Genomic DNA, 19889 nt, shown 5'->3' with positions numbered 1-19889 from the left:
AAACATAACTCAAGAGAGTACTGTGCTCTGAGGGAAGACTGAACCCCTAAAAACACAATGTGCTGCCTTCCATGGGGCTGTTGTGGTGGCTCAAGTTGCAATCACATGTGACCATCAAAGGAGCCCTCTAATAACTAGAAAGAATGGCTCAAGATTGGTAGGCCTTTCAAATCACATTTATTTTAATAAATTAATAAATTAATTTTGAACAAATAAACACAGTGGAACACTGGGTGTGCCCAGCCTATATTAGGTAATTTTTGCCATTTTCTTGATATCTTTCTGAGGGTATTTCTGAAGGATAGTTCCTTCTCAAATATTATATAAATCTACTGTTTCTGAAACCATCTTTGTGCCCCCTGGGAGGGGAGACTGCTCTGTGGCATGTGCAAGAAGCTGCTCATCGTTCATGATACTTTGAAGCATTCTAACATTAGAGCTAGAGCTCCAGTGCTAGGGCTGAAAGGGAGTGAAGAGATATCCCTGATGTCTCTTCCCAAGAGAAAGTACCATATGCTAATCCTCAAACAATTAAAAAATGCTGTGATATTATATTATATATTAATTTGTCTTAGTAGAAGAATCATCTCTTTTCTTCTAACACCTTTCATTGTTCTGCTCAAGGACATTCATAATATTTCCTGCAGGGTTTTCGTCCTAAGTGTTTTCTTCTTGCTGTACATTCAAGTGCAAGAAACTCAACATCCTTCATTTTACATATGAGATTGGTCTTCCTTTATGTTCAGTTTAGTTTCTAAGATGATATGAAACCCATAAAGAAATAGCAGCAGACTGGTCCAATTTAATAAATGGATATGGTTAGGGTAAATAATCTCTAGTGAATCAAACATCCATCTGAAATCTATGAAAGACCTAGTAATAATGAATAAACTGAAACTGTTTCAAGAGGAGTATATGGGGATAAATGAAATATTCAGCTCATTCCAAAGTCCACACCACACCACAATTTTTGTACACCCTACTCCTCCTAATCCTACTCTGCATCCATGCCAGTTTTTGAGGTTCCCAAGCACAGGAGGTATTTTTCAAGTAGATGATATATTAGTGAAGAAGATTTAATAAACAATAGTTAAATGTACAGGCATTGAAATTAAAACTTTAAATTTGGTACACATCCCTAAGCAAGATCCTGTTTTCTTGAAAATGCTCTATGAAAAGAGATCAGTTTTAGCAAGAAGGCTCGTCATCTTTCAGATATGGTGCTAGGAATGCACATGCAGGTCCTTCTGATAGCTGGAGCTGTGCTAATCAAGTTTCCATCCTTTTAGCTTCCATGTGTTATACCTCAAACATTCCTAGCCATTTTCAGATAGGAACCACTCACAGAAAAGTTGAACAGGCATATGCAGGTCCATCACTGTGTTTAAAAAGTCTAAAGCAAAAGCTCTAGTGGCAATGGATCAGGACCACTGCTCTCTGAGAGACTAAAAATTATGCCACACACACTCATTCACACACATTCAAGTTAAGCAACAAGTATTTCTTGAATGAGTGAATAAAAGGTTTTAAATGGAGTGAGTGGTCAACAGTAGGCAGGTCACATAGGCAATTGCTTAAGTGGCAGTTCAATTGGCAATATTGAGGTCATTGGAAAACTTTGATAGAGCAGCTTCAATAGAAAAGTTGGGGAGGTGGCAATGGGTTGTGGAAGGAATCAGAGAGAAGGATGTAGTGTCAAGAATCTTTTTTTTTTTTTTTTTGAGACAGAGTGTCGTTTTGTTGCCCTGGCTAAAGTGAGTGCCTTGGCATCAGCCTAGCTCACAGCAACCTCAAACTCCTAGGCTTAAGTGATCCTACTGCCTCAGCCTCCTGAGTAGCTGGGACTACAGGCATGTGCCACCATGCCCAGCTAATTTTTTCTATATAAATTTTAGTTGGCCAGATAATTTCTTTCTATTTTTAGTAGAGATGGGGTCTCGCTGTTCCTCAGGCTGGTCTCGAACTCCTGACCTTGAGCGATCCACCCGCCTCGGCCTCCCAGAGTGCTAGGATTACAGGCGTGAGCCACTGCGCCTGGCCAAGAATCTTGACTAGTCTTCAAACGTATTTGAGTAGTAAAGAGAAACAAGATATTGTTGACATAATCCATCAAAATCTTCTTGTGCTTTAAATAATCTATGTTATTTATACTTCTTTCTTTTAAAAGTGGCATGAAGACTTTGGACTGAAATTTTTTTTACAGTTTCAAAAATACAACTTAGGGCCATGTTTTCTATAATGTCAATATTTTCACTAGAACAGAAAACTCACTAATGAAAATTTAGTAGTTTTAAAAGTACATTCTTGTTTTGGTCGTTATTTAAATACTTGGTTTGGCTCAGTGTTAGCTTAGTAGCTTTAGTAGGTTAACCTACTAAACACAACTAATATTTCCAATTGTGGTTTGGACATGTTCAACACCACAAATATGTACAACAATAAAAAATTTTAAACTTTCTCCACAAGCAAGCATCTTGTGTAGATATATTTCAGCTCTCACACAACCTAACACTCTCGTAGCATCATGATGTTCTTTCCACCACATAAACAATCATGTTTTGTAACAGGATATATAACCCCTTATCAGCTGATGTGAAGTAAATCAAGTAAAACATATATAGACATCTGTAATTCCTAGTAAAGAATAATTAATCAAACAAAAGAACTTTTTTAAGTTCACAACTTTCTTAACAGAATGAGTATATTTTTTGGATTCATGTAAAGCATTATAAGTATAGGGTACTTAAACATGTTAGCTTTTCTAGTTCTCCAAAAATGATAATGTGCTTTCTGGATCTTCTGGCAGGCTCACAACTTTGAACGAGACTGTGGCTACTCAGTGCATAGGAAGAATCCCTTTACAATTTTAATTACAAATATCTGTTAAATGAAGAATCATAGCCAAGCTGCCAAACTATGTGAATGTGTTTCCTTCAGAGATGTCAAAGTCTAAATGCTATTTCTGTTCTGGGCTTAATTAAAGGGAAAGAATCATTAGTAATCTAGCAATTCTTGTAGAAAGGGCTTTGACCTACATGCACATCTGCCCACCAAGACTCTAAATGAGCTTATTAACTCATTTGACATGAGACAACTGATAATGACAACTTGAAGTGGCTGCCAGAACATGTGGGATGTCAGCCAATGGCTTCAAGGTAGATGATTTCCATTCCCAAATTGCTGATGCATGTGGTTCTCAGCAGATGGGGTATATAATCTGTGTGTGTGTGTGTGTGTGTGTGTGTGTGTGTGTGTGTGTGGTCTGTCAAAGTAAAAGCTCTCATGGACAAAGTGAAAGCATTGAGGAACCTAAAATGCTGCCAACATTTCCCACAAAGTTGCTGAGTGTAACCTTCATGCCTAGTCAAACTGGGCACTAATGTGGAACAGAATCAGCCACTGCGATGTCTTCAGAGGGATGTCAGAATTCTTTTGGTAATTACATCAATGTCCTATATCATTCCAAGTAAGTTGCAGTAGCAGCTCTGCAACAGGGAAATTAGTTTTATTCCAATCATAAAGATTTTTTTACTGTGGAAAAATATATATAATGTAATATTTATTATTTGAACCATTTGTAAGTGTACAATTTAGTGGTATTAAATATATTCAGAATGTTGTGTGCCCATTATCACTATCCATGCCCAAAACTTTTTCATCATCCCAACATAAATTCTGTACCTATTAAACAATGACTCATTTTCCCCTCCTCCTACCCTCCAAGAGGAAGTTTTTAAGAAACATACCACACTGTCGTAAGTATCTATAATGTACCTATCTCCTTTCATAAATCAAGGTTCTTGTTCTTAGATTAATGGAGAGTAATTGCCCTGAATATTTTCTAGCCACTCATTTTGTGCTGTAGAAGCCTAAATAGTGTTTACCAGAGCTACAATTCTCAAAATCTCTCTCAGAAGCTGCTGACTGGGCCTTGCTTTTAGGGAAAATGACACACAATTCCTTAGATTTTGTTATATATGACAAAGCATGACTTTCCTATTAGTTGAACCATTTGAATTGCCATTTTTGTAAAACATGGTCAAACATCGTCAATGTCATGATAGCAATCTAGAGTTGAGTTACTAAAATCTGGTACAATACTACAATTTTTATTATATTCTATTATATTCTTCATCACTTCTTTGTGGTTTTTTTTTTGGTGGGGGGGGGAACAGAGTCTTACTCTGTTGCCCAGTCTAGAGTACCGTGGCGTCAGCCTAGCTCCCAGCAACCTTGAACTGCGGGACTCAAGTGATCCTCCTGCCTGGGATCCTCCTGTAGCTGCGACGACAGGATCACACCACCATGCCTGGCTAATTTTTTCTATTTTTAGTAGAGATGGGTCTTGCTCTTGCTCAGGCTAGTCTCAAACTCCTGATCTCAAGTGATCTTCCCCCCTTGGCCTCCCAGGCCCCTGTATAGAGTCATTACTTCACTGAATTTCAGCTAAGAATGTATCCTGGACATACTCGAACCATTCTGCATCTACAAAATGCTCATTTGTCACTTTCTCCCATTTGGGAAACACAAGAATATTTGATATTTGCCACAAGATTTAAAATATTAAAGTTGTTACACATCTGGGAAATGATTTTTAAAAGTTGCTAAAACATCTCTTCAATGTTAAGAAAAGCCAAAGGTACGATTAAATTGTTCATTAGTGTATTGTACAAGAAAAGGTAAAGTTCTGTCCTCAAACAATTCAGACTTTGATAACCATTCATTATTTGTTATCTTAGGGAAAGGAAAGATTTGCTTTTAGTTAGAGCCAGTGCCAGGGATAAGGAGCGTTGGTTTTCTTTAGCTGAACTTTCCTTACAGTGTGATTTTAGGCCATTTATTGTGGTTTCATTATTCTTTCAGCTGAAAAAAAAGGTTAATTGTGTCTGAGTGAGTTTGCAGGAGAAACTGTAATAAGTACTTGGTATCATTATGTGACTTAGATACAGTTGCTTCTGGTTGAAAACCTAAGTAAACCAGAGGAAACCAGAAGAGCATTTCCAGACCTACAACCCCCTCCCCCCCAGCCTAGATCAGGTTTCCTGTTTTGTTCACCTCCTGCCACTGTCACACCCCCTGCTCCCCAGTCGATGCTCAGTAAATGTTTGATGAATGGATGATTGAGTGAATGACAGGATTTAGCTAAGCACTGAGAATGGGAAGCTGAGCAAAATTACCTGAATCCTCCCCACAGTCTACGGGGTAGACATAGCAACATACCTAGAAATGTGAAGCTGGAACTGTAATGAATGCTCAGCAAAGGGAGAAAACGGTGCTATCAATATTGCAGTGACTACAATAGGGATTTCACCTGATCAGAGACACCCTCCTTGAAGCTATGCTGCTTACAATAAGGTCTGAAGGATGAGTAAGAATAACTAGGAAAGGGAGAGGTAAGAGCATCCCAGACAGAGAGAATGGCATGTGCAAAGACAACCCCCCCACCACAGCAGGAGGGAGCAAGGCAAGTACAAGGAACTGAACAAAAGCCAAGCTGGTGAGTGAAGAGGTGACTGATGGCAGATGGGACTGGAAAGGTGGCAGGACCACACCATGCAGGGCCTTGTAAGGAGCCCTGTCTGGAGTGATGAGCAAAAGGAAAGTCCCTGGAAGGTTGTACTTGATTAAAATTAAAATTAAAAGATTGCTCCAGCAGCAATAGAGGGAATAAATTGAAACATGCTAGAGTGGATGCAGGTAGAATACTAAGGACTTGGTTGCAGTCTGAACAAGAGGTAATATTAATTTGGTGTAGACTGTAGAGGCATAGTAGAGGGTGGCAGAGGTGAATGGATTTGAGAGAGATTTAGGAGGCATATTTACAGGTGTTGGGGATGCATTGCATATGGCAGAAGAGGGAGTGAACAATGTCAAGAATGACCCCTAGGTTCTGGTGTGGTACAGGAGGGATTTTGGTGCTCTTGCCTGAGATAGAGAACACTGGAAGATGACTAGGTCTAAGACTGAAAGATTATGAATTTGTCTTTGGAAATGATGAGTCCTTTTTGAAATTCTCTTTTTCTCCAACTCCACACAAGACATCATCATATTCTTCCACTCTCACCCCAGTTAAATGTTGGTACTGTTCGTGGTTCTGACCTGAGCTGCCACTCTAAACCTGTGCTGTCCGGTGCAGCAGCTGCATGTGGCTACTGAGCACTTGAACTGTGGCTAGTCCAGATCGAGATGTGCTGTAAGTGTAAGGTACACATCCAATGTCAAAGACTTAGTTTTAAAAAGTCAAAAGAAATATAATCATTAATACTTTAAAAATATTGATTAAATGTGAAATGATAATATTTTGGATATATCAGGTTAAATAAAATGCATTATTTATTATAATTTAGCTGTTTGTTTTTACTTCTTAATGTTGCCACTAGAAAATTTACAGTACCTATGTGGCTGTCTGTGTATTTCTATTGGACAGTACTGCCCCAGACAGCGACCCTGTTGTCACCTCATTTCTGGCCCCTTGGGCCCACGGGGCTGCTCATTCTCTCTAGGACATTTGACATCATATTATGCCTCATACTCTTTCCTGTCCCTGAACTTTTGTCCCCTTTCTTTCCCATAAGATTAGCTATGATTCCTACTTCTTTGTTCAGATTATCTCCTCTGCTGTATGAAATGTTCCCAATTCCTTAAGGCAGAATTAAACATTTCTGCTTCAGAGTCTTACGTACTCTGTTAATATATTATAGCTAATTCACATGCTTGCATTTTGTTTCATAGTCATTTGTCTCTCTAGCCAGATTGTAAACTTCTGCAAAGGGCAGGTGCAATCTGATTTATTTTTCTAATTATGTAACCTGGTACTCAATTAGAGCATACATTGTTATTCACCTAGTATCACTTAGTTGGTGCTCAATCAAGGTCTGGTGAATAACAATCAAATCTATACATATTAAACAGCTACTGTGTGACTGGTTATGACTTCGATGTTTTACAGACAATATCTTGAATCCTCTCAACAACACTACAGGGCAGATATAATTATCCTCATTTTCCATATGGTGATCTTGCAAAAGCTCAAGTTATTAGTAAACAATAGAGCCAGGATTCCACTGCACCGAATGACTCCAAAGCCATGTTTTTTCGCTTGTGATTCCATGCATGCTGAAAATTGGATTAAAAATGGAGATTATATTCCCACAGCATAAAATGGAAAAAAAAACCAAACCTATTTCCTAGAATTATTAAGTTAAATGAGATAATATATATAAAGTGTCAGGGCAGCGCTTATAAACAATAGGTTTTATTAAACATTGGCTTTCTTTGCTCTTGAGGCCCATAGCATGGGTGTTCTTGATTTCTGAGGAGGACCCAAGGCGGTCCGCCTAACCTCCTCACTGTCCCCACATACGCTGAGACCCACATAGAGGTCATGAGAAACAGGTGTCTTCTGTGATATCCATTGTAACCCAGTCCTCTTTGTTTTACTCACCTGTTGGTAAATGGCCCTGATGGCTAACAAAAGTAAAGTAGAGGAATAATTAGTAGTACTGAGGGCATGCAATCTGTGTGTGTGTGTGTGTGTGTGTGTGTGTGTTGGTGAGGGTTGGGGCAGGAATAGTAATTGGAAAGGAATCAAGCCTGGAGTCTTACCAGAGCTATCTTGTCTTGCCAAATTCCCAGCAAATCATTCTCATTAGAGTATTGACTCTTCTCTGCTTGTTCTGTCTTACCCAGATATCCTGTTTTACAGTCAGGATCATTACCACTTTCTTTACACCTCGGGAATCTTTGTAGGAAAGGGAAAGGGGAAATACACAGGGGATAAACAGTAGCTGTAGGTCAATACTGGTCTGTGGACCCTATGTTGAGATGCCAGGTTCCTGAGAAATAAACTTAAACAAGGGGAATATGAACATATGTAGCAAAGGGCTATGTTCAGGTAAAGAAAAGCAATCTGCCTGCAATCTTCAGATTCCTGTAATTCCCGTGAAAAAGAAATATTAAGAAATTTCTCAATTTTTATTGGTACTTGGCAAAGACTAAAGGGGGCTTTTGGGCCCAAGGGCGAGATAGTTGCTGCTCCTCTTGATTATCCTGGTTCACACATTTCAAGGTAACATCCAAACCAATTCTTTGTTACCAACCTCTGCTCTTGGTTTGTTTCTTCTTTCTTTCCTTCTTTCTTTTATTTTCTCCTCCCTCCCTCCCTTTGTTCCTTTCCTTCAAGGGTCTCTCTCTGTCATCCAGGCTGGAGTGCAGTGACACGATCATGATCATAGCTCACTGCAACCTCAAACTCCTAGACTCAAGGGATCCTCCTGGCTCAGCCTTTCAAAGAGCTGGGATTACAGACATGAGCCACCATACCTGGCCTTGGTTTGTTTCTGATCAAATGTCAAACAAATACTACATAGGGTAGAGCTTTCACTACTCAAAAAACAAACCAACCCTCAAATTCTCTACTAAATGTATAATTTAAATGTCTTCTGATACATTACAGAACCAAAGCCACATAAAAAAGGGACAGAAAATGAATAGAATAAGTGAACTCAAGGCCTTATTATTATTGTATTTTTTAATGGTGTTATCTCTTTTATCTCTTACACTAGTCCTTTACGTTTAGGGCTATATCTTAAACTTCCTCTTGTTTACTTCATGGCCCTCCACAGAACAAACACTTGGTGTCATTGCTGAGTGATAAAAACAGTCACCCATATGTGACTTGTATGACTGACAAGGAGATTCCAACTTCAGAGCACAAGAAGTTGTAAGAAAAAGGCTTTTTGAAGTGTAAATTTGGAATCTCTAGGAAGCTAAATATTCTCTAGCACCTAATTAAGCTTTAAGATTAAGAAAACAACTTCAAAGTTAGTGAGAAATTTTATATCTAATGTTACAAAGAGAGAGAAATTCCACAACCAAGAACATGTAAAATAAGAATTGGCAGTCACCTGGCTGCTCTAGAAAATTTACTCTATATGGAAAAATAAGTATAACTCTAGAATTTTTAAAGAAAAAATTTCAAGTTAATTTATGTGCCAGACTGACTTGTATTCAACAGGATGAACAGTAGGTACTTTTGAATTCAATCCACTAAAATGCCACAGTCACAAACTCTGACAACTGATTTTGAAACAGGTTTCCTTTGTTTTAATTCATCTTGAGCCCGGGCAGGTCTTTTGGGGAGCTGGTTTGACTCTGACCCTTCTTCTCTATCCCCATTGCAATTGGTCAAAGTCAACAGACTTTCTTAAAGCAGTGCCTCTACCATATCAATGGAACATTGCTCTGGCTTCTACATGTCCCCTCCAAAATCACAAGCCTCTGGAGCAACTTGAGACTTTTAACATGAGTGACAATTCCTCCATTTCCTTTAATCTGAGAGAAGGCTTGTCTCAATTTACTGTTTCATTTTACCATTGGTTAGTGCAAGCACGAAGAGGGAAATCTTTAAGTTGAATGAAGTTTTAAATAGCAAGTATTCATTAACTCAAACATTCAGTAATCTTCCTTAGCATAAATTAAAGGTACATGTGTGAATATAAAAACACTGGAAGGAAACACACCAAAAATTAATAGTAGTCTTGGATGGGTAATTTAAAATTTTCTTTGTATGTATGCTTTTTAATATATGAAAACCTTTCTATAATAAAAATACCTTATTTTGATCAACAGAAAAATTAGTATTATAGAAAAATCACCTAGAATCAATAGCCACTCTCCTTTCCCCTAGCAACATGCCACAGGGTCAGATTCCTGAGAGAACTGCAGGGCTGCATCTATGAGAATGATATTGAGATGTGAGTTTGGGCAGGCCAGGTAACCTCTCTGGGACTCAGGTTCCTCACCTGTGAAATGTACGGGCTTGAATGCAATGGTCTCACCCAGTTTTAAAAAGCCTTAATTCTGTTATGGGCCGGCCATAGAGTAGGCTGTATTAACTGAAAATGTTCTGGCTTCTAGCAATGGAAATCTTGACTAATAGTGGTTTAAATCCTAAGAACTCTTGCTATTGAGTATACAAAATGTTTGAAGGTGGATAGTCCAGGACTGGATCAGTAGCTCAGTGAGGTTATCCAGGAGCCAGTCTCTTTTCAATTTTTTCTGTGTTGTCCTCTTCAACTGCTGGCTTTCATCCTAGTGATTGCTGATTCGTAGTTATAACATAATTGTCACATCTGTGTGTAGGAAAGACGAGGCAGAGGCAAAAAGTTTCTTCTTCTTCTTCTTTTTTCTTTTTTTTTTTTTTTGAGACAGAGTCTCACTCTGTTGCCCGGGCTAGAGTGCCGTGGCATCAGCCTAGCTCACAGCAACCTCAAACTCTTGGGCTTAAGCAATCCTACTGCCTCAGCCTCCCGAGTAGCTGGGACTACAGGCATGCACCACCATGCCCGGCTAATATTTTTCCATATATATATTTTTAGCTGTCCATAGAATTTATTTCTATTTTTAGTAGAGACAGGGTCTTGCTCTTGCTCAGGCTGGTCTCGAACTCCTGGCCTCAAGTGATCCTCCCGCCTTGGCCTCCCAGAGTGCTAGGATTACAGGCGTGAGCCACCGTGCCCTGTCAAGTTTCTTCTTTGTATCCAGTAAGGTCTCTTACATTTCACTGGTCAGAATTGAGCCACGTGACCAACCTGGACCAATCAGTGACAAAGGGAAAGGAGGCTCTAACCTTGCATTAGACCAATTATCATTCATCCCACATCTCTGAGAGCAAAGAGCAGCTGCCCCTGACTTGACCAGAGCAGAGTTCTGTCGGCAGGGAAGCAAAGTGGGGAGAGGATAGCCATTGGGTGGGAAGCAAAATGTGTCTTCCAGAGCACTTAATAAAGATTTGTGAATGAATGAGTGAGGGCTGCACTATGACTTTTATGGATCCTGAAAACTTTTGCCTTTGTGAGCCCCTTCTTCCATAAAAAGTATTAAAAATTAAATTTTATGACTGAGTTGACATAAAGGCAAATATAGTCCACACTAGATTCATTGTTATATCGTCATTATTATTATGTTTATTTTAAAAATCTGATTAAAAAATTAAAATTAAAATTGAAACATTTTTGTGTGCTCTTAAAAGTATTGTGGCCCTAGATTTTGTAAAAACTGTGCCTAGTGAATAATTTGCCCTGGGTCTGTGTTGTGTTTACAAATGGATTGTAAACACTTGAGGGCAGGGACTGCTTTTGTTTTGTTCTTGCTTTCAAAGCCCCTGTTGCAACATTATACATCTAAGAGCTGCTCAGTAAGCACTACGGAATTGACCTAACATTGCTGTTTCTTCCTCCAGGGTGAGCCAGGTCCTCCTGGTCCTTATGGTCCTCCAGGAGCTCCTGGGATTGGACAACAAGGCATTAAGGTAAAGATACGCGTCTCTTTGCCCATTGGTAACTACTGAATTTATTGTAGCGGATGGGGTAGCTGTGATTTGAACTCTCTTCAGTCTAACCCTCATAGATACAAGGAGGCTTCTTGGAGAAGCTACTTATATTGTATGCTTTCACACTGCAATGCCCTCTTCAGTGGGAGTTAGCACAAGAATAATCAATGAATTTTTTGATTTGGTTGCAATGAGAGATTTTCTTGTCTCCAAATACCCACCCTCTCTCCAGAGTACGTGTAATTCTGTTAAATTTTCATGGACTTTAAACATTCACATGCAAATATGTTATTTGGAAGTGAAATACCTTAACATATCAACTATCGCCACTCACGTTACATAAACACAGAGGGGCAGAAACCAGAAGGATCATGGCACTGAAAAAGCAAATATTGACAGAGGTTTTTAGAGCACTAGAAGAGATAGAAGAACATCCATCCTGAAGTGTTCTGCATCATGCAGGATATAATAGAGCGTTAAGTGCTTATCTTGAATGGCGCTTCTATGTGGTTAAGACAATAAGACTTTGATGCAGGACTAAAACAGAGAGCAATACAAAACAGTGTACTTTAAATGTAATCAAGTGTCACCATGTGCAGCATTTCAAAAATAAGCACATTGAGACTACAGGGAAGGTGGAGTTTATACGGGCAGAGTTATTGCAGAAGGGTTCTGAAGGAGATCAAGTATGAAACAGAGCTTAGACGAGGTGAAATGGGACAGAGCATGGACACAGAGGGGGCGACATTCCAGGACGGTGGCAAGGGGGCAGGGCGTGGTGCATGCACTATTGGCTTGGTCATCTCAGTTAGCAAAATGAATTGCCACACAGTCCGTCTTGCCTATACAATTCCTATACAATAGTGTGTAAAAGCTGAGAGTGCTGTATTGCATTTACACAAGAAGAGATGGTGAATATTTTAGGATAATTTGCTAACCTAAATTCAAGCCATTTCTCCTCCTCTAGAATTTTTAATATCTTTATGAATATGAAAAGTTTGACTGTTGTACTATTTATCCTTTTGAAATCCCCAGAGTATTTTGTGCTATGTTTATTCATTATTTGAAAACTCAAACTTTCATTCTATTATTTCTTTCTCTTAGGGAGAAAGAGGCCAAGAAGGAAGACTAGGCGCTCCGGGACCAATTGGAGTTGGTGAGCCCGGACAGCCAGTAAGTAGCAAAAATTCTAGGTGGAATAAAAAGAACGAATATAGTTTTTATTTGTTGTTTCTGGTTAAAATAAATGATCAAATTAATCTACATTGTATCTTTATGAACAACAGATGACAATAAACATGCAAGGACCAAATCCAAGTGTTATTTTTCACAACACTTAAAATAGGACTACATATGTATATATTAATATATGTACATATGTGTACATGTATTATATATATGAGATTTACAACTGGCTCTCTCTCGCTATCATCTAAGACTAGTCAGCTTGTACATATATATGTACATATGTGTACATGTATTATATATATGAGATTTACAACTGGCTCTCTCTCGCTATCATCTGTTATAAGATTAGTCAGCTTGTACACTAAGAAATTTTGTGTCAAAATTTCTTAGGAGATAAGAAATCTGGATTCAGGCCTAATGTTTATACTTTGTAGTTGACTTTCCCGTAACCATGAGAAAATCACTGAGAATAAGGACCTTGCTCATTATTTGATCCATGAGTATGCTCTAAAGCTGGGATTGATAGTGGTAGACAGATAATACCTGTGTTATTCACAGCTTCTGCCTTATGTAGCTTTGAAGTTTACTATTGTTGGAAGTGAAAAAAGCTTCTGTCAACAGACATCTGGAGAGGAACTGAATAAAACATGATTATTCTGGTGTAAGAAGCTTCTTAACTTTTCAAATAATCATTTTGTCTTTAGGAAAAACAGTAGCTGATTCACTGAGGTACAAACAAAAATAACCACCTGTGGACAGTGGGTTTCCCAATTTGGCTTTATGTTTCATAGTTTCTCACATGTACTAACAGAAACATGTGCTTCCTTACTGTCCTGTGAATGAAGTGGCAACATGTTGTTTGGAGGTTAGGCTTTTCACTAATTCACAAAACAGAGCATTATCTGGAGGAAAAATATACTAGGCTAATTATCTAGAGACCAGTGCTCTAGAGACTCAGTTTTCACTCACTAGATGGTATCCTTAAAAGTAAACCACTGCAAAAGACTTAGAATTATGGGGGAATAAAGCAAACCACTCTCTTCTCTGAGTCTCTATTTTGGTTATGTATTGCTCCATAACAAACTACGTCAACACTTAGCACCTTAAAACAATAATTTGTTATTTCTCATGATTCCATGGGTTGACTGGGGAGTTCTGCATACTGTGAAGTTAGCTGGACTGCTAGAACGTCTGGAATGTTAAAAGTGGCCTTACTCACATGGCTGGCAGTTTGGTGCTGGCTGTTGTCTGGGAGTTTATCTGGGGTTGTTGCCCAGATACCTCAGTTCTCCCTCTCGTGTGTGGTCGCTTGGGCTTCCTCACAACTTGGCAGCTTGAATCCAAGCAGGAGTGTTCCAACAGGCAGAAACCATAAGGCTCAGCCTCAGTAATCACACAGCAACATTTCTGTAATACAGTTGGATAAAATAAGTATAGAATCATCTTAGATTTGAGTTCTGCATAATGTGAGGTTAGCTGGACTGCTAGAATGTCTGGAATGTTAAAAGTGGCCTTACTCACATGGCTGGGAGTTTGGTGCTGGCTGTTGTCTGGGTTTAGTTGGAATGTAAAATCATAACAAAGGTGGGAAAGATCCTAAATAATGTATCAAAATGTTGCACCAAAATTCATTGTAAAAAATCAACAATGTGAATTTTTGAATTATTTAGGGTGAGAAAGGTTCTGCTTAAAGTCTCTCCTTTTGTTTCTTTGCCTGAATCATTGCAAGTGGTTTCAGGTTGAGTACTACGCTGTTTTCATTCCTGCACTAATATAAATCTACTGATAGATGGAATTAATATTCTAGCTCCAAGACTTAACTTTGAACTGTCAGCTATCATCTTTATGTGATCACCCCTAGTTTTGTGCTGATCTGGTAGATGTAACTGATTCATGAAAAATAAATTAAGACTCAGAGTGATCGGTTTGTTTTTTGTGCAAGGTTATCCAGAGCAATAGGAATAAAAAATAACCCCTGAAGGAGAACTATAATTGCTTTGAGGTTAAAAAATAAAGTAGATGGTACTGTTTGAAGACAATGGATAATTTTTGCTATTATTTAGCATATTTATCTTTAATGCTTGCCATGTATATTGGAACCACTTTTCTTGATTGTTCACATTATTGAGATTATTAAGGAAAGTAACTAAATAAATATAATGCACAATCATATTTTATCTCAATGTCTTAAATAAGGCATTTCACTAATCAGACCCTGTTAACTGATAATTAGGTCCCTCCACTATTTTTTTATTAGAGGTGTTCATTAGAAGCCAAGTAAGTATGCCATAGTTGCAATTGGGTCTCATGGCCTTTGAAAGGACACTGATTTTTTTTTATAGAAGCATTTATGTCTTTTAAAAGTGATCCTTTTATGCTGTCTTAATAAATTAAAACTATAGCTCATTTAACCCAAGTATCTGCTATTTCTCTTGTCTGGTTAATAATCATCTTCCATCCTGTTTAATTAGAAAAACTGAGAATATACTGATGGTGTAGAATGTTTCTATGACCATTTAGAGTAATTAAACCTTGGATCACTGTTTTTTAAATTCCCCTAAGTGATTATCCATGAGCATTAACTCTGTTCTCAGCAGCTGTAAGCACATGGCTCCTTAAAGCCTCCAATATTTTCACTTTCACCTTAGCTCGTGTAGTCTAGAGATGCAGAGGAAGGAACATTAAGTGTTTATTCTGTGCAGCTTGCCTCTTTCCACGTTGTTTGATTTAAACCATCTACTATGAGACGCCTTATTTGTAAAAAAAAAAAAAAAAAAAAAAATTCCATAAAAGGACATTCTGAGCAACAGCAGGACTCAAATAAAATAATTTTGATAACAATAGTAGATATTTATTGAATGCTTAATAGATAAGAAGAGCTTTACATTTCTCTTACTTAATCCTTACATTGACACTTGTGGTTGAGGAATATAACTGTTATCCCATTCTGAGGAGGATGCTGAGCTTTAGAGAGATTGGATTACCTGTTTAAGATCAAACTGCTAACATGTAGCATAGCTGGGATTTGAACCTCGGTCCAAATGACACCAAAATCTGCTTTTAACTATCACGTAATACTGTAAACTCCATGAGACAGGGAGCAGTTCTGTCTGCTGTTCCTAGAACCTAGCACAGTGCCTTCCACCTACGAGCCACTTGGTAAATATTTGTTGAATGAATTAAAAAAATGAGCAAACTGGAAAAAGACTTCCTTATGTTTAATGTAAATTGTGTTTTTTCATTTGTCACATCACTAGGGAAGAAGAGTAATTTGTCAATATTTTCTCTGTTACAGTATGTGATGTTAGCTTGGCACTTTTTGGTTTAGTTTGCAATCTAGTTTTCATGCTCATATTTATTATTTTCCTGGCTAATTGCTCTGCCATTAGAGTAAGCAGTCATGGATATTAGTGCTTTGATTAAGGTCTTGGGATGTTAAAAGCTAGGTTTCTAATAAGCACTGCAATTTAAATTGAATTAGATGTTAGCTTTTTCTTTTAATTAAAGTCTTTATTAAATCAGTTATGCATAAATACTAAAGCAGACAGTCTCTTAAAATATACAAAATTAGGGAAAGGCAAAAAAATTAAACACATTAGCTATCTTTCTGATGGATCGATAACTATGATCAGTCACTGATGGGTATAATGCTGCATTGTAGTTCTGCTAACAGGCTTGAGCAGAAAGCATCTCTTAAGTCACCCTGGAGTACTGCATACCAAGCCCAAAGATGATTCAGAGTGTCTGCAGTGTGCTGGCTTGGGGGCTTGTGGGAGACTCAGTAGACTGTTCCATCGTAGGTTTACTTCCCTGGCAAGTGAACCTTAATTATCTGTTTAGATCCATTAGAGGAAAAGCTCCAGTTTGTTCTTTTAAGATTCTTATTGGAAGTCCCTGTTCTGCTTTTTTGCCTTCTGGCCAGGAAGAAAAAGAGGGAAAAATTGCCACCTTTTCAATTTCTGGTTTAAGTGAAAACCTCACTATTATTGTCTTTAATTTTTCAATTAGTACATTTCTGCCAGTGCATTTCAAAGCCTGAGGCTGTGTTGTTTTTCTAAACTTATGTGAGCAGTCCCCTCCTTTCCCAGTGCCTTTCCAAATAATAGTCATATTCACTTCTTAATTTTAATCATTGATATTGAAAACCATGTTTCCTCTTAATGATCCTATCAAGATTCCAGTTTTCACATAAAACTGCCAGTGGGCTCAACCAGTTCCTGAAATAATTCAAATTTTAATCCAAATTTATCAAGAGAGAAATTAAAACACATGTAAACAGCATTTCATACTTTACAACAGCTGTGTGGTGATTTCTTCTCAGGGCTCCCCTGATAAATCATTAAATCACTCTGCATTCTTCTCCAGCCCACACAGTCCTAGAGTTTAGTCTTTCCTCATAGAATTTATTCCTTAATCCTCATTCTGAAGCATCACTTAATTTCCATTTTCCTTTAATTTGAGAACACTCGAAAAGAACATTATGCCAGTCAAATGGAATGCATATTTAATACTATGGAATATTATTCTTCACAGCTTTACAATTCTTCTGATGAGTATGGGGCTCACTGGAAGGATTCTCACTTCAGTGAGATTTAAATAGAACAACAATCATCCCTCAGAATCCATGGGGAACTGGTTCCAGGACCTCTGTGGATACCAAAATCCATAGATGCTCAAGTCCCTTATATGCCCATAGCTATGCACATCCTTCTGTATACTTTAAATCATCTCTAGATTACTTTATAATACCTAATACAATGTAAATCCTATAGAAATTGTTATTACATTGTATTAGTTAGGGAATATAAGAAAAAAAAGTCTGTACGTGATCAGTACAGATCCAACCATCCACGTTTTTGATACGTGTGAACTGAAATATAACAATTCTCTTGCTTCCTCTCTTCTCCTTTCCATCTCTCCTCCTACCATTCTGTCTGTCTGTCTCTCTTCCTGCTTCCTGTTTCTTTCTGTCCTAACCAGGGTCCCCGTGGGCCCGAGGGAGCACCAGGAGAGAGGGGCTTACCTGGAGAAGGATTTCCAGGACCAAAGGTAACAATATCTTCTGTGCTAGGAAAAAGTGCTTTGTCTTACATGGTCATGAATTGCAAATTTAAAAAATGTGTCCTAGGCAATTGTTAGAAGTCAGGTATTTTCCTGATCATCTTCATCCATTTAAATGAAGGAATATGTAAACTTCCCCTTAATGTAAAAGTATAATGAAATTTGTAATTGTGACAGATTTCCACTTCAAGTAATTACTATATATGAAATTAGAAAAATCTCTTAAAGTAGTTTGTAGCCATTAAAGCCACAGTGATAAGTAGCAATATTTATGCCCAGAAGTTGTCACTGAGTGTAGTTATGGCAATGCTTTGCTCACAGCTTTATAAAACACAGGTGAGAAACCAATCTGTAATAGTATTGCCATCAACATATAATGAGAAAGGAAATTTTACCACAAGGAACAAAATGTTATGAAAGACCTACCTTTTACCTGGAAATTGAGAATTTAAAGTTTCTTACTGCTTTCCACATATAATTCTTGGAGCTCAAGTTCTACACCAGGGTTGGCAAACATTTTCTGTAAAGGGCCAGATAGCAAATATTTTGGGCTTTGTTAGCCATATGTTATCTGTTGCAACTATTTAACTCTGCTGTTGTAGCTTGAAACAGCCATAAACAATGTATAAATGAATGAGTGTGGCTGTTCCAATAAAATCGTATTTACGAAAAACAGGCAGTGGGCTGCATTTGGCCAATGGGCCATAGTTTGCTATCTCCACATCTAGGCAGTTTACCCACAACCTATGCCACATTTGTCAAAGGCAACATAGGAAATGTTTTCCCCAAATACTTTGGGCAGCATCAACAAAAATTCAGAGTAAATAAAGATTAATATTTTGGAGTCCTTCTTGATTAATTTCCACACTCTTTCCTCCAGACATGCACATGTGTGCACACACATACTTCTCAGAGAGCCACATGCTGCTTTCTAAGTGTCTAAGACCGTCCACATCAGTCACTTCATCAGGTCACTTAGATCTGACCTTTTTAGTATGGCCTCATGCTCTAAAAGTGCATCTCGTTCTTAGCCTCTTCCACCTTGCTCAATGTTCAATTACCTATGTGAAGCCTAAATCTCAACTTGAGGGAAAGCAATTAAAACAAAAAATTCATACTAAGTTGTGAGTGACTGCTGAGTTGAATTTTAAAAGAGGCCCTTGTTAACTAACAAATTTTAATTTGTCATAATAATGGAAATAATATGTTGGATAAAAGGACATTACTAATGTCCTTGACTAACCAAAGTATCACTATCAGAAGACAAAGGTTAGCAATTTGGCACTATATCACAGAAAGCTTTATGTAATAATATATAGTTTCTTAAAAAAATTTTTTTGGCATATAATAAATTGCTCTTTATGTGTAGCCCAAACAATGTGGAAGATTCAAATAGCCAGAATTATTTCTTTTTATAATCTGTTTCTTTTTAAAAGAAAGAAACAAATGAATACATGAACCACTAAGAATATTTCAGAGGATGTCTTCGAGACAGTTCAACATATCTTTATATATTATATAAAGTATGATACAATGACATACTCTTGTATATAATAAACCAAGGGCACTGCATTGACCTCCATCTCATCAGAGAAAGAACACATCCTGTTTGGTGGTGTTTTAGGATCAAGAATATGTGATTATACTCTGTGTTAATGGTCAGAAGAACCCATTGGTCAGAGTACTTCATTCCCCTACTGGTTAGACCAATGGGTGTTTTCTAAATGTGCTACTTGTGGCTAATTTGCAAATGTTCTTTGATTTTACTCTTGGTTCTCATAAATTTATTAAATGAATACCATTTCTGATCGATCACATGCTTTACTTTTCATGCAAATATGTAAGGTGTTATGACTTCATTGATGTTAAGACCAGACCTAATCACATAAGTCATGTGACTATGGAAGTATATCCAAGAAGGTTTACCTTTGATTCTTTTAAACCTAAATTTTCAATGAATTTTTACACATTTGTATACAACACACTTAATAAGTAATCCAATTCTAGCACTTATTAGTCCATATACTAATAGTATGAGAGAGAAACTGTCCTTATGTGATGGATCCAGTTTGAACTATGTGGAAAAGGAAGCTTGATCCAGCTAATTGTACTATGTACTCGATTAGCTATCTCATTTTCAAATATTTATGTTTATATTGTAAATTGAGCTCTTTTCGAACATCAGTGATGCTACATATATGTTCTGCTTGGACAGACTCCTTCCTGTTTAAGCGTTATGACTAATTATTTTTACAAGTTGGAAATCTTAGAGTCAGTTAGAATTACCTAACTGCAGTCAGCGGTGAAT

The 19889-nt window shown here is 37.6% G+C and overlaps 1 protein-coding gene across 1 annotated transcript in view; it reads left to right on the top strand.

Moving 5' to 3' along the window:
- COL28A1 (collagen type XXVIII alpha 1 chain) overlaps window positions 1-19889 on the top strand; it is a 155067-nt gene that overhangs the window by 36846 nt on the left and 98332 nt on the right. Inside the window, exons 12-14 of the mRNA XM_045564028.1 lie at window positions 11243-11311; window positions 12437-12505; window positions 17501-17569. Coding sequence (XP_045419984.1) covers window positions 11243-11311; window positions 12437-12505; window positions 17501-17569 — 207 coding nt within the window. The remainder of the gene's footprint in view (window positions 1-11242; window positions 11312-12436; window positions 12506-17500; window positions 17570-19889) is intronic.

This window comes from Lemur catta, chromosome 11 (assembly GCF_020740605.2).
Source record: "Lemur catta isolate mLemCat1 chromosome 11, mLemCat1.pri, whole genome shotgun sequence".
In the NCBI taxonomy this organism is placed as follows: Eukaryota; Metazoa; Chordata; class Mammalia; order Primates; family Lemuridae; genus Lemur; species Lemur catta.
The sequence above is the reverse complement of the archived record's forward strand: the minus strand, read 5'-3'. Positions and strand labels throughout refer to the sequence as shown.